Below are 15,328 nucleotides of genomic sequence, written 5' to 3'. Positions count from 1 at the left end.
CCAGTTTCGAGATTGTAACTCTCCTACGATAGAGGCGCAAAAAGTACCCATTTCAGCATGGAGGTGGGAAAGGGCACTCTCTACCATCGGCTCATACATTCACCTCTGTCGTTGGCTCACGTATACACAGTGTTAAATGCGAGAAATAGTGCGTTTGTTTTAATTCATTACGATTCAATTTCTATGCTTATGTCTGAGTTTTGAGATAGATATTTACTAAATCAATTCAGAACTATTAATTTAAATTGAAACAATTCTTCACATATCACGTTTTATACGTTATGTCAAAAATCTTGACGTGAGCCCATTGCAGAGGTGTCTGAGAGAGAAACGAACGACGACTCTGCATGGGAGATTGGGGAAAGGGTTGTCTCTGTATACAAAAGTGCATTAATAAAAGAACGATATTTATGGCTTTTAGAATTAATTAAATGTTATAGAAAGATAATAATGTTAAGCAGTGATGCATTTGATGATTTTATCAAGCTCAACCATGGATATATATTTACAAATCTACTGTAAATTTTGGTACTTGAAAACGAAAGAAACGCCATAGTCTTTATAAAAGTAACCGATTTTCTTGATTGTACGTAGATTTTCTAAAAAATGAGTTTTTTAAAAAGTTATAATAAGGAAAAGGTTCAATATGTCATTTAGATTCCAGACGTGCAATGATCAGATACATGTGTATCGTATTTATTAGAGGTCCTTATCTCTTCTCTCGTCCGAAAAGTCTCACATCCACTGATATTTTCTTTTTTGTTTCGATATTTTTGCTTCAAAAATTATGCCTTTACTTTAATTCGGTTATTCTCAAGTTGCAGAGTGCATCCTGACAATCGTGTAGTTATGACAAACCTGTAAATCGATGATGCAATGTATCCAACATACACACAGTATCAAATATCTGTCCCACCTGTTTGTTTACGCGATAACGAAACTCCCCTCCTCAACAAAAGAGCGCACCAAGGGAGATAATCTCAAAACTTGCGTATTCCTGTTGAACTAAATTATAAAATTAAATACCTTCCAATCCCTTTCATGTCTGAAGAAATATCTGACACTATTAAGTCTGGAATTCTAGGAAGGAAAGACTTCACTGGAGTTGATGTTTTCCTGTCAGAGTGGTTGTAATGTTGCTTGCTATAATAGAAGTGACATATATTATATTTAAAAAATTCCAACTTTTATGAAATTGAAAAAAAAAATGTTCAAATCGAAAGATAATGCAATGCACATAAATTATATTTATTAACAATTATCAGTTTGAAGGGATCTGGCTTTCTATGACACCCAGCAAATTCTTTATCTAACGGTAATAATACTATTCTGCCCCCTTTGGGTGCCCCAATTTTGTTTTCGGCAATTTAAGAGCGAATTTTGCTCAGACACTTAACTTTTTGTTACACTTATAAATGAAATGTAATTTTCAATACTTTCTTTGTAATAAATACGCTTAAGATAGCCAAAAAAATATTTTGTATCCTGAAATGACAATCTCCACTTACTGATAACTGATGAGAAACCCCGCAAGTTCTGGGTTCGATTGAAGTCCAAGCGCTTCCCGCAGGTCATTCCATTCTTCTAAATGTTCTCCTATATTTATACGCTGACTTCCTTTCTTTTTTGCCAATTCGGATTTCTTCTTTTTCCGCTGAGAGTCTGTTAGAGATTTGGGTCGACCACGTTTTCGTGGGTTCTCCATAACGAAATATATTGTTTACAATGCTACTGCGCTTGCGCAAGCTTCGCATTCCCTTTATTTTTTGTGTGACCTAACAAAAATTATTTTTTTAACCTTTGAAATTTGATATCTTTTAAAAGAAAAAGACTTTGGGGATGTAATTTGACAAAAGTTGAAATAATTTATAGACAATTAGTTTTCAAGAAGAAAACGAATACATTTTTTGGCGTCTGGATTCGGACCAAGCGGCTTTAATGTTAATCAAACTTAAATGTGAACAGTGAGTGCTTGGGCTTTCTAACTTTACCTTTGTACTCCTTGTGTCAAGATCTTTCTTTGTTGATTTTTAGCTCTACTGGTCAGAGACCAGAAGAGCTTATGCGATAGTAATGCGTCCGTCCGTCTGTCTGTCCGTCTGTCTGTAAACAATCTTTCAAAATGCTACTCCTCCTACAGTTTTGGCCTGATTTCAATATAACTTAGCACACAAGTAGACTGCACTAAGATACATATTATATTAATTCTATATTTAGGTTTTTGATTTCGATTGGATGGTGTTGCCGTTGTAACTAAAAATAGAAATTTCTGTGAAATTCTTTCAAAATGCTACTCCTCCTACAGTTTTGGTCTGATTTCAATATAACTTAGCACACAAGTAGACCACACTAAGATACATATTTCTGTGTATCGGTTTTTGATTTCAATGAACGGTGTTGCTGTTGTTACTAAAAATAGAAATTTCTGTGAAATTCTTTCAAAATGCTACTTCTCCTACAGTTTTGGTCTGATTTCAATGTAACTTGGCACACAAGTAGACCACACTAAGATACATAATTCTGTGTATCGGTTTTTGATTTTGATGAACGGTGTTGCCATGGTTACTAAAAATAGAAATTTCTGTGAAATTCTTTCAAAATGCTACTTCCCCTACAGTTTTGGTTTGATTTCAATATAACTTGGCACACAAGTAGACTACAGTAGGATACATAATTCTGTATATCGGTTTTTGATTTCGATGAACGATGTTGCCGTGGTTACTAAAAATAGAAATTTCTGTGAAATTCTTTCAAAATGCTACTTCTCCTACAGTTTTGGTTTGATTTCAATATAACTTGGCAAACAAGTAGACCACACTAAGATACATAATTCTGTGTATCGGTTTTTGATTTCGATGAACGGTGTTGCCATGGTTACTAAAAATAGAAATTTCTGTGAAATTCTTTCAAAATGCTACTCCTCCTACAGTTTTGGTCTGATTTCAATATAACTTGGCACACAAGTAGACCACACTAAGATACATAATTCTGTGTATCGGTTTTTGATTTCGATGAACGGTGTTGCCATGGTTACTAAAAATAGAAATTTCTGTGAAATTCTTTCAAAATGCTACTTCTCCTACAGTTTTGGTTTGATTTCAATATAACTTGGCACACAAGTAGACTACAGTAGGATACATAATTCTGTGTATCGGTTTTTGATTTCGATGAACGGTGTTGCCGTGGTTACTAAAAATAGAAATTTCTGTGAAATTCTTTCAAAATGCTACTTCTCCTACAGTTTTGGTTTGATTTCAATATAACTTGGCAAACAAGTAGACTACACTAAGATACATATTTCTTTGTATCGGTTTTTGATTTCGATGAACGGTGTTGCCATGGTTACTAAAAATAGAAATTTCTGTGAAATTCTTTCAAAATGCTACTTCTCCTACAGTTTTGGTTTAATTTCAATATAACTTGGCACACAAGTAGACCATACTAAGATACATAATTCTGTGTATCGGTTTTTGATTTCGATTAACGGTGTTGCCGTTGTTACTAAAAATAGAAATTTCTGTGAAATTCTTTCAAAATGCTACTTCTCCTACAGTTTTGGTTTAATTTCAATATAACTTGGCACACAAGTAGACTACACTAAGATACATAATTCTGTGTATTGGTTTTTGATTTCGATGAACGGTGTTGCCATGGTTACTAAAAATAGAACTTTCTGTGAAATTCTTTCAAAATGCTACTCCTCCTACAGTTTTGGTCTGATTTCAATATAACTTGGCACACAAGTAGACTACGCTAAGATACATAATTCTTTATATCGTGTTTTGATTTCGATGAACGGTGTTGCCATGGTAACTAAAAATAGAAATTTCTGTTAAAAACTCTCAAAATGCTACTCCTTCTGCAGTTTAAGTCTGATTATAATATAATGTGGCATGCAAGTAGACTATACTAAGAACATAAAGAGACTTAATCAAGGATCATTATTCTTTTTATTGCTGTGGTAAAGTTTCAATTCCCAACTGCTTATTAAATAAGAACTTTTCCCTTCCATTGCTATAAGAACAAACCAGTAGAGCTTCAGTCTCGACAGAGACTTCTGGTTTTTTTACCTTTGAGGTTTGTCCATATCATAGATTTAGTATTCAGGGAATTTGAGATGTACGAGGGTTGTCCCAAAATTTCGTAGACTGAGCTCTTATCTTTTACAGGAATTTATGTATCTTAATAAAATTTTCAGGGTGGATAAAGCGTGTTCTTGGCAGATAAATTACGAAGTTTTATGATGTTTTCTTGAAAACTTTTCGAGTAATAACATTTAAAGTGATATCGTTCTCTACCACCCGGAGCAATCTGCAACGTCAAAAAATACAAATGTCAACAGTTCAAATTTTCGGAGAAAATATTTCAATTACCAGAATCTAATTCTTAAATTAAACGAAACGGTTAAAGTTATAAATGTGAAATATCCGAATTACTATGATATGATCAAACATTAAAATATGTAAACAAAGTATATGCATGAACAGGTATGAAATAATAATTTGAAAACGCTACATTTTCTACGGCTGTTCGTCTGTTTTCTCTAAGGGAGTAGCTCAATGCAACTCTTGCCCATTTCTTAACCCCGTCTTTTATTTAAGCTACTGTTATTTACATATACATAGAGAAACCGTTTTAATCATTTTAAATACTCAGGATGAGAAAAAGTTTCCTAGTCTACCAAACCGTTATGACCGGTACATTTTTGTAAGAGTGAATTCGGGATCAAAACACTTGATCATAGTCCATTGCGCCACCTGTGTCAACGCAGCCGCCATTTTTCAGAAAGTCGGATTTCAACCTCATGTATATAAAACGTTATAAAAATCATATTTATCAAAGCATAAACACCAAAATTTGGGGAAATGTAGTAATACAACAGTATTAAGAATTTTCATTTCCATTAAAAAAAATACAGAGTAGTACTTACGTTTCCGTAGGGTTTTAAATATAATATACCAAGTTTAAATCGCAACTCTTGAGTATTGCGCCGCCTTCCTACACCAGACAATAAAATGTGTCTTTTAAATTTTAATAATTTGTGTAGTTACTCCATATTTGTCCATAAATTTATTAGATAGTGTTGGTTTAATCTATGTACGAAGTTTCATTAATGTATGACATAGGGTTCCTACAAAACAACGCTTGTCTACGAAATTTTGGGACAACCTTCGTAGTGAAGATATTTGTAAATAGATATTGTATTATATCCCACCTGAGCCTTGGACCATCCAGAAACATTGATTCCTGGTCAAATTGTCCAGATAGCTAATACAAACAAAAGTAGAGATTTCCAGTTAATTTATGAAAGATTATTTCTTCTCATATTGACCATTACCAAGGATTAAGATAGTCTGTTAAAATAATAGATAATATTTATCGTTAGTTTTATTTATGAATAAAGCATTGTAATGAATTGCAGGTTTTGGAAGATCACCTTCCAGGCAAAGGACAAGATAGGGTAGCAGCCGAATCTGGCCCCTTATTTGATATAAAAATCAGAACACTGGTAAAACTGTGATAGTTTGTAGTTAAGAAGTTAAAATGATGCTTACTTCAAGACAAGCACTGATTTTGATTCAAAGCCTACATGGCAGCCACTAGAGGGTGCAGAAGTAAGACATTTTCCCGAATTTCCTCAATTCTGGTGGAATTTCATCATATTTGGGATACATTTCTCTTCGGAAAACATAGAGCACACGCTTGCCTATCTGAGATTTTTACATATATACTGCATCTGATATCAGTGTATAAAATATATAAATTTAGTAGATAGGCAAGCGTGTGCTCTATGTTTTCCAAAAGAAAATGTGCTGTAAAATTAGTGAAAAATTGCATAAAAATGAGAAATTTCGAAAAATGACCTTCCTGACCTCACTGTGACCCCTGTATTTCCTAAATCTTAAAACCAACACTCATTATGTGGCAGGGGTGAAAACAGGTTTTCATGGATAAACTGTTGGATCATTCTGAAAGACACCCCAAATCAGGGGCCAAATACTGTTCTTACCCTATCTTGTCCTTTGTTTCCAGCAGAATTTATTCAAGTTACAAAATGTGTGTTTCGGTAAAGGGATATACATGTACTTAATATTATTCCTGATGATTTGTTTATGTACACTAGAATCAGGTTCAAATGCAGTATTTAAGAATAGAATTAAAGAATAGACTAAAATAGATTAACATTTATTGTATTTAAACTAGTGATTCAGCGATAGTCGCCGACGATGGAAAAATCGTCGTTGGAAGCTTGGCGATGCCGACAATCGATAGCTTAACAGCAAAATTGATTGTCGCTATATATATAGATACTTCAAACATAAGGCTTAATCTTAATATATATTGTCTTTTTTTCGTGTATTGTACCTTTTTTGTACAAAGATAGTACTTTGATTATTTTTTATGCATCTTCTATGTCCACACAAGTTCCTGGTCGTCGCCTGTACTTAACGCGGTGCTTGTACATGTAGGCTAACCACTGGTAACTGAGTCAGTGAAAAATTCATAAACATGCTTTGAAAATAATAATTATGGCTTAATTTAAATAATCATAATGTAAAAAAAGAAACACGAGAAATGTCTTATTATTTTCGATTATGAATCGAAATGGTGCTTCCGATTTGATTCGATAATCGATAGTATTTTTCCTCCGATTCTGAAACACTAATTTAAACACAGTATCTCAATTTTTATTTATAAATAGTATATAGTGGTAACCAGTGTGAGACAGACTTAGAAGATCAGTGTACACCAGACACTTGTAGTTCAGATGGAATGTGTCAAGACAGAGCTGGAGAGAGCCCTGTCTGTCTGTGCCCTATTGTTGGGGAGTACTCCCAACCAAAGTAAGTCAACAACAAACTGTTTACTTAATATATGTAAGAAATCTAGAAAACATGTCCATGCATTGGTGGTATAATCTGGTTGGTTTAAGTTCTGAATCTTTTATTAGGTCACCTGAGTAAACTCAGGTGACCTATTGCTATCACTTTTCGTCCGTCGTCGTTCGTCGTGCGTTAACATTTGAATATTTTCAGCTTCTTCTCTGAAACCACTGAACCAATTTCAACCAAATTTGGCATATAGCATCTATGGGTAAAGGGGAACAAAAATTGTGAATTTCATGGTCCCTGCCCCCCTGGGGCCTGGGGGGTGGGGCAAAAACCACTAAAATTAATGCAATATTTAAAAATCTTCTTCTTTACTCCTGGACATCAAGCAGTCAAACTGTTTGCATGATTGTAATCAGCATTGAGTCCTCTACCAAAATTGTGAAATTCATGGCCCCAGGGTCATGGGTTCTAGTGCTAGGGCGGGGCCAAATAAGAATATAGTGAAAATGCATTATTTCTTTGAAAATCTTCTTCTCTGCTACTGGGTATTAAATAAACCTACTAAGTACATAGTTAGGATGAGCAAGAGTGCCTCTACCAAAATTGTGAATTTTATGGCCCCAGGGTCAGGGGTTCTGGTGTAAGGGTGGGGCTCTATAGATTATAATAGTGAAATTACATGAATTCTTTGAAAATCTTCTTCTCTGCTCCTGGGTATTAAATAAACTAACTAAGTGCATAGTTATGACGAGCAAGAGTGCCTCTACCAAAATTGTGAATTTTATGGCCCCAGGGTCAGGGGTTCTGGTGTAAGGGGGGGGGGGGGGGGGTCTTTAGATTATATAGTGAAAATACATGAATTCTTTGAAAATCTTCTTCTCTGCTTCTAGGAATGAAATAAACTAATTACATAGTTCTGATGAGCAAGAATACCTCTTCCAAACTTGTGAATTTTATGGCCCTAGGGTCAGGGGTTCTAGTGATAGGGCGGGGCTCTATTGATTATATAGAGAAAATACATTGAATCTTTGAAAGTTTTCTTCTCTGCTCCTTGGTATTAAGCAGATGAACTACCTATATAGTTATGATGAGCAAGGGTACTTATCTTCCAGAATTGTGAATTTCAAGGCCCCAGGGTCAGGGGTACCATAAAGGAGGGGGGTGCTGTACTTATATACTGAAACTGGATGAATTGTTCGAAATATGCTCCTTGGTATTAATCAAATATTTTTGAAAAGCAAGGGTGCCTTTTCAAAAATTGTGCAATGTGTGGATCTAGGCCTAAGGGTCAGGGGTTCATGTGTGATTGGGGCATTACTGATCATGCTGAATATTACTGATTACTTGAAATGCATTTTTTGTTCCCCTACCCTGCCTATGGGTATTAAGTAAACAAACTAAGCAGCTGCTAAGTGTATTGTTATGATGATCAATGGGGCCTCTTTCAAAATTGTGAATGCCATAGCATCTGGATTAAAACATGAATCAAATTCAGTCACTGGAAAGTTGTTGCATAATGCTCAGGTGACCTATAAGGCCCATGGGCCTCTTGTTAATTTTAGATTTCAATCAAAAAAGGACAAAATTTAATTGAAAGTTAAAGAAAATTGTTGTTGGAAACCCACAGTTGATTGCCCTTTGTTCTCGTTATTGTGATGGAGAGAGGAATAAAACAGTTTCCGATGATGAAAGAAAATAAGAAAACTTTTTCAGTACAAACAAGTATTGAAAACATTTGAAATTTTCTTTCCATATTTTGATAGAGGATATTCAACAATTTTCATAGAGGAAACAATTCTAAAAGTTTTTTGTTTTATTTTATTATTTTTCAGAGAGTGGTTACTTTTTGTCCCTCTTTATCTCAAACACCTTCAAGATAAACCTTTTTCAGCTACTGTATTTCGGGAAATACAATACACACTTTTTTCCTAAAATAAATTACTGTGAGAAAGGGATGCGTATTTTACATCACAATGGGATTTTGACAAGTTTTTCTTCTAGGTGAAACACAGCTATCATACGTACATACCGTAGTATTACCTAGAGACATATGCAATTTCTTTTGTTTATTGCCATATTTTAAACTTCGCAAAGTTATTGTTGGAAGGTATGCTTCTTAAAAATGTCACTTTCACAATCTTTTGATACCAAAATAACATGAAAAACTAAGTTAAAAGTAATTTGAGCTGCGTATTGATTGTCTCCGAGGAGGCCGCCATTACCGATGTTATTTTTAGACGTTAACTCATGCTTATGTCACGTGTTTCCGTAATGATAGTGCACATGCACCTTATCTGCCAGACAAAGTAATAAATCATTTTTTAAAGAAATACAATAAAATAAATATTAATTTTAGGTTTAAAATAACTCATTGATAATCTGCAACAATATTTAACACCCCTCCATACGTCCCAATAAAAGGAAGCCAATGTTGTGACACGTGCGCTTGTCAAATGATAATTACCTATCAACACCCCTCGGGGCAAATAATTGTCTACTGACTCCAAAGCAATGTTTTTACAGTTACAGCACTGATTATTTACTGCCATGTTAATTGCTTTGATTATTTTCTTTGTTAAAAAGGGGGTCGGTTTATGACCTTTCGTATGTGTGAGCATGTGTTGATTACGGCACTTTAAACAATTAAACACTTGTTAAATGTAATTTTACCTTATCTTATACTTATCGGCCTCTTGTTTAAATAATTGAGAGTTGACAAATGAAATATAAATTATGCTAAAACTTTTAATAAAAGTGGTATCATTTAGAAAATAAGTTATCCGCGAAGATTTAGAAGAGGAAAATCGTAGTCTTCTTAAAGAAATAAATACTTTGATGTTTCAATTTCGTTTCCTGTTAAAATATTGGAAGATAATTTTCAGCATGATTATCTAGAACCAAAATTAAATATGACAACTGATAAAACTTTCGACAATATCTCTTGCTTTGTTGAAATAAAATTATTTCATCTTAGAATATTTCAAAATCACCGTAACTATTCTTTAAAAAAATCTGTCAATACTTTTACGCAATATTATCTTGTATTTTGTTGAAATAAATGAATAAATAATTTTCTCCTGATTGCCTCGATATGGAATGTCAGGATAAAGAGAAGTTATAAAGTGTGTATTTAAAAAAAAATGTGTTCAGTAAATTTTTTACACTTAATCCTCGCGCATATTTTCGTAACAAATTACCGCGATTTTCAAAGTTCAGAACATCGCTTGGTAAATTTTTCTGTTGCATATAATACATCCGAACTGCGTTTTTTTCCCCAGTTTCAGACTCAAAAAGGGGGGTGCGTATTTTACATAAATGCATATTATACTCGGCCAAATACAGTATATAACCTTAGCTTTTCATGTTCATTGCTGAAATCGGGGCCTTTTGAGATGGCCTCAATGATATCTAGTTAATGTTTATATACAACAGGAACCACAGCTCGCGAAAAATTTTTCTAGCTAATAATTACAAAAATAGCTAAGTTGTAAAAATAAGGTGTCACAAAAATATATTGATCTACAGTACCCACTTCTCTAGAATCTGGGGTCCTATGATTATTACTTGTATAAAGTATGTACGTCATAAGGGGATGTAACAACACCCACTCTCCCACTGCTCTCATTGTACGGCCAGGATTCATTTTACAATGTTTCTTACATCATTTTGTAGATGTGACTTGGTACAAAATCTGTGTGATCCTAACCCTTGTCTACAAGGAGCTATATGTCAATCATGGGGTGCTGTAAGGAGACAATGTATCTGTAAACCAGGCTACTCAGGAGTGAATTGTTCTGTTAATATAGGTAAGTACTGCATAATATCACAGTTAGGCCACACCAATTTGTAAAATAGTTCTTCGGATTTTCAAAAATACAAAGTGAGGCGAGCGAGCGAAATTTTTTTACAAATATTATTTTTTATTTTGGTTTTCAAAATTATGAGGCAAGCGAATATAATTATTATATATAATATATATATATATTTTTAATAAAGTGTGATTTCAAAGAGCATGGACCTAAAAAATACAGATAGATATCATTTGAATACCACATAAACTTATTCTTAACTTTTTTGGGATTTTTTTTTATAAGTAAAAATGTGTCAAATTTCAAAGACTTTATTTTCATAAATGTAATGTTTTCAAACATCTCCTCTGCTTCCGTTTCTATTGCTGTGTATGAAACAACTTTGTATCCATTGTTTTTAACTATAGAACACAGGGTTGTGCAATTAAAAATTTCAAGTACTAGCCCACAGGCTAGTGGCAGCTGCAAAGTTACTAGCCCAAATAAAGGGGCAAAAATTAAAATAAAACTAACGTTGAAAAAAAAATTAATTGCTGATAAAAGGATACTGAAGTCATTCTTTTTAAATCAAAGTTTTATTCTCAATATCAAATTCAGTCATGTTTAAATTATTATGAAATAAAATTAAAATGAACTTCAATAACTTATCTTCCCTTTTTTTGATCATTGCACAGTATGAGTAGCTCATTTAGAATGAAATTAATTTTTGTTTTCATCTTAAATCATTCAATAAAAAAGAAATATGTTTTATGTGAGTCACAAAACACTTATCTTTCAGTTGATTGTGTGATTGTAAGTAATTTAAAGATATAGCTGCATGTATTTACCATAATCGGAGGAATAGAGGAAATTCGGATTAGGAAAAAAACGATCGTTTTTGGAAGTAAAGAAGTCAGGTAGTTATGCAAAACGGATAAGATTATGAAGGTTTATTGACAGTAGGAGTATTTTGTCTGGAAAATTTAAACTGGTTGGGGATTTTGTAGCCAAAAACGAGTGAAAATACCGGTTGTGCTTTTCATGTATAGTGCGTGTGTAGTTATATTTTTTACTAGCCCGAGGGGCTACCTCCTTGTAGAAAAACCACTAGCCCGACCCCCCAAAAAGGTAGCTCCGGACGTCAGGGGATGCTAATTGCACACCCCTGGTACATATGAACAGTTAAACAGGCATCATGCAAAACTTCACAAACTGCTTCAATCTCACTATAAATCCCGCGCATCTGTCATACAAGATTCAAAGTCTTGTGTGTTTGGTGTAAAAAGTCGAGAAAAAATTTGAAGTCGGATTTTTTTGGACGCGCGCGCGGAAATTTTTTTTTAAATATTATAATTTGCATTTGTAATAAATAGAAGCGGCGAATCCGACGAACTATTAATATTAGAAATTGGTATGGCCTTATATTTCTGGTAAAACTGAGGTAGAAAACATGTTTATGTGCTTTCAACACTTTGAGGATAAAATCAACAAGGAAAGTTTTGGTCTAAGAGTTACTCCCTGTTTGCATTAAAAGTCGCAGTGTCACAAATTTGCAATCTTCAGGTTGTGTAGATTCAATCTTGTTGAAATAATGACCTCTAAGTCTTGGGAATGGACCACAATGGGGGGATCAAAGTTATACATAGGAATATATAGTGAAAAAAATGTTCTGATGAAGAACAGAAAAGCCATGTTTAGTCATTTTGAGTTGAAAGAATTTTGAAGTACCCGGTATTGTAGATTCAAGTTTGTTCAAATCATGACCTCTGCGGATATGGAAGGGGCACAAGGGAGGACCAAATTTTACAAAGGAATATACTAGTATAAGAAAAAGTCTTTAAAAAATCTGCTGCTCAAGAACAGTAAATTTAAAAAATCTGCTGCTCAAGAACAGTAAAGCTATTTGTTATATTGATATGAAAGCATGCTCAGGTGATTTTTGCCCCCGTCTTTTCTTCTCAAAGTGTCGTATTGGCTTTGATGTCATATTGGAGTGGTTTAGAATATCTCTTTGATATCCTTTCACTTAGTGACAGAAATTAATTTTTATTCAATGGAAAAGTCACAGTATATCACTGTTGAAAATGTAATAAACCTGTTTTTCAGTGATTTTAACTAGATACTAGTATCAATATCAAAGATTTTCTTAATTGTTACACCACAAAATTACTACAGGTGTAACAATACGGCGATACATGGATTGTATTGATTGCAAGGTCTCATGATACGCATATCATATCACCATGTATGTATCGTAATACAGTAAAAGTTAATTTTCCTGGTCTTATTTGAAAATCCTACATGCAAACTAAGAAATGTTACTGTTTCAAAATGAATGAAATAAAGGTAGCAATGAAAAAAAAACATTGCTAAGACTATAAGACCACCTATAAATAACTGGTTAGGGGTCTCAATATATTTTTTTTTTATATTTTCTATAAATTTGGAGGTTAGCAAGCAAGAATATGTAAAGATATCAGTTAATTTTATTGTTGACAGCTGTATCATGATACATGTTGTATCGCATGACCATATTGTGATATGTATTAAATTGTATCGTTAAGTAGCTTGCGATACTCAGGCGTAAAAGTTACCATGTTAAAGTTTTTACCTAAATTGTTTGTTTCACTGCTATTTTTCAGACGACTGTGCAATTAATAGAGATGGGTGTTTGTATAACAGTACATGTAAGGATGGAGTTGATAGCTACACATGTGATTGCACGTCTTCAGGATTTAGAGGCACACATTGCCAGGTCACCAAAGATTTCTGTAGTGGAACACCTTGTCCTAATGGTGGCTGTGTGAATGACTACACAACACTGTCACCCAAATGTTTCTGTGATGACCCATACCAGTTAGGTAATATGCCATACTCTTTAGCATACACTCTTCATAAAATTTTCTCAAATGCAATACGATATTGATGATCCTAGAACATTCTGTACTCTTTTCATTTCATATCACAGGAATTAATGGTAAATGTGAACAGATGGATCTATGTAACAACACCGATTGTAACAATGGCACCTGTAATTCACTGACTGGGAAGTGTACCTGTGATACAGGCTTTGAAGGTTCTAATTGTCAGCACAGTGTGGATGACTGTAAGGACATGCCTTGTAAGAATGGATCAACGTGTATAGATGGACACCAAGACTACAGTTGTGTGTGTGTGTCAGGATTTACAGGTAAATATCAAAGTAAATAGCGACACCAAGGGGTCATTTTACTGGGTTTCTGTCTCTTTTTCATCCATCTGTCACACCTTATATCTCAAGAACTGTAAGATATATGGATGTTTCTAGGTCAACGGTTGAGGTCATAGCAAAATTTAATGAAAAATCCTTGTCTGGAGCATATCTTCTCTCCCCTTGGTCCATCATGACTCATAATTCACTCACAGAGTGTCACTGGTCACTGGATGAGCAGTGACCTTGAAACAAATTTTTTGGTCAAGGGTCCAGGCCAAAAGAAGCCTCTCTTTTTAAATTCTTGTCATATTTTCTCTCTGGCTTTTTGAAACATGTTTTGGGTCTTAGATTAAGGTAAAAGCAGAATTACAAAAAATCCTTGTTCAAAACATATCATCTCTCCCCTTGGTCCAATGTGGCTCATACTTCACTCACAGAGTGCCACTAGTCAATGGATGTGCAGTGACCTTGAACGAAGTTTTTTGGTCAGTTGGGGGGAAATTTGAAAATAAATCAAGAAAAAGAACTTTAGTTTTATTTGGATTTAGCTAAAATTGCAGTCAGCGCTCGCGTAAACCATTTTTAGCTCACCTGAGCCGAAGGCTCAAGTGAGCTTTTCTGATCAAAATTTGTCTGTTGTCTGTCGTCGTTGTCGTTGGCGTTGTCATAAACTTTTCACATTTTCATCTTCTCAAGAACCACTAGGCCAATTTCAACCAAACTTGGCACAAAGTATTCTTGGGTGAAGGGGATTCAAGTTTGTTCAAATGAAGGGCCACGCCCTTTTCCAAGGGGATATAATTATGAATTTGTTAAAAATTAATGGCATTTTTAAAAAATCTTCTTCTGTAGAACCGCTGGGCCAGGAAAGATGAAACTCATGTGGAAGCATACTTAGGTAGTATAGATTCAATTTTGTTCAAATCATGACCCCCGGGGCAAGGGTGGGGCCAAGATGGCCGACCCTAATTTAACATAGAAATATATCGGAAAAATCTTTAAAAATCTTTTCAAGAACCATTGGGCCAGGAAAGATAAAGCTCATGTGGAATCATCCTCAGGTAGTATAGATTCAAGTTTGTTCAAATCATGACCCCCGGGGCTAGGGTGGGACCAAAATGGCCGACCCAAGTTTTACATAGGGATATATAGGGAAACCTTTTAAAATCTTCTTTTCAAGTACTTCAAAGCTATGCTTAATGATATTTATATGGAATCATCCTCAGGTAGTGTAGATTCTAGTTTGTTCAAATGATGAACGCCTGGAGGGGGGTAGGGGAGTAAATTCAAGCCTGATGTGCTCAGGTGAGTGCTGTGGCCCCTGGGCCTCTTATATTAAAAAATGTTGGCCTAACAAGGGCTGTGATTAATCATTTAATGGGTGTGCATCCCCACCCACCCCTCAAAATTATCAATAGGTCTGGGCTTTGTGCACATGTAGAACTACAGGACCATGATTATTCAAATTGATATTCATGCAACTAGGTAGTGTAGATTTATTTGTTCAAAATGTG

General features: G+C 34.4%; 1 protein-coding gene across 1 annotated transcript in view; it reads left to right on the top strand.

Annotated features, from left to right (window-relative positions):
• LOC134230906 (sushi, von Willebrand factor type A, EGF and pentraxin domain-containing protein 1-like) overlaps window positions 1-15,328 on the top strand; it is a gene marked incomplete at its 3' end in the record, with an annotated part of 139,419 nt that overhangs the window by 103,223 nt on the left and 20,868 nt on the right. The window contains exons 34-37 of the mRNA XM_062712771.1: window positions 6,704-6,845; window positions 10,506-10,639; window positions 13,264-13,482; window positions 13,590-13,811. Of these exons, the coding sequence (XP_062568755.1) occupies window positions 6,704-6,845; window positions 10,506-10,639; window positions 13,264-13,482; window positions 13,590-13,811 (717 nt within the window). The remainder of the gene's footprint in view (window positions 1-6,703; window positions 6,846-10,505; window positions 10,640-13,263; window positions 13,483-13,589; window positions 13,812-15,328) is intronic.

This window comes from Saccostrea cucullata, unplaced genomic scaffold, assembly GCF_032062105.1.
Source record: "Saccostrea cucullata isolate Sc308-1 unplaced genomic scaffold, CSIRO_AGI_Scuc_v1 ctg308, whole genome shotgun sequence".
Classification (NCBI taxonomy): domain Eukaryota; kingdom Metazoa; phylum Mollusca; class Bivalvia; order Ostreida; family Ostreidae; genus Saccostrea; species Saccostrea cuccullata.
This window is presented reverse-complemented; position numbering and strand designations above follow the sequence as displayed.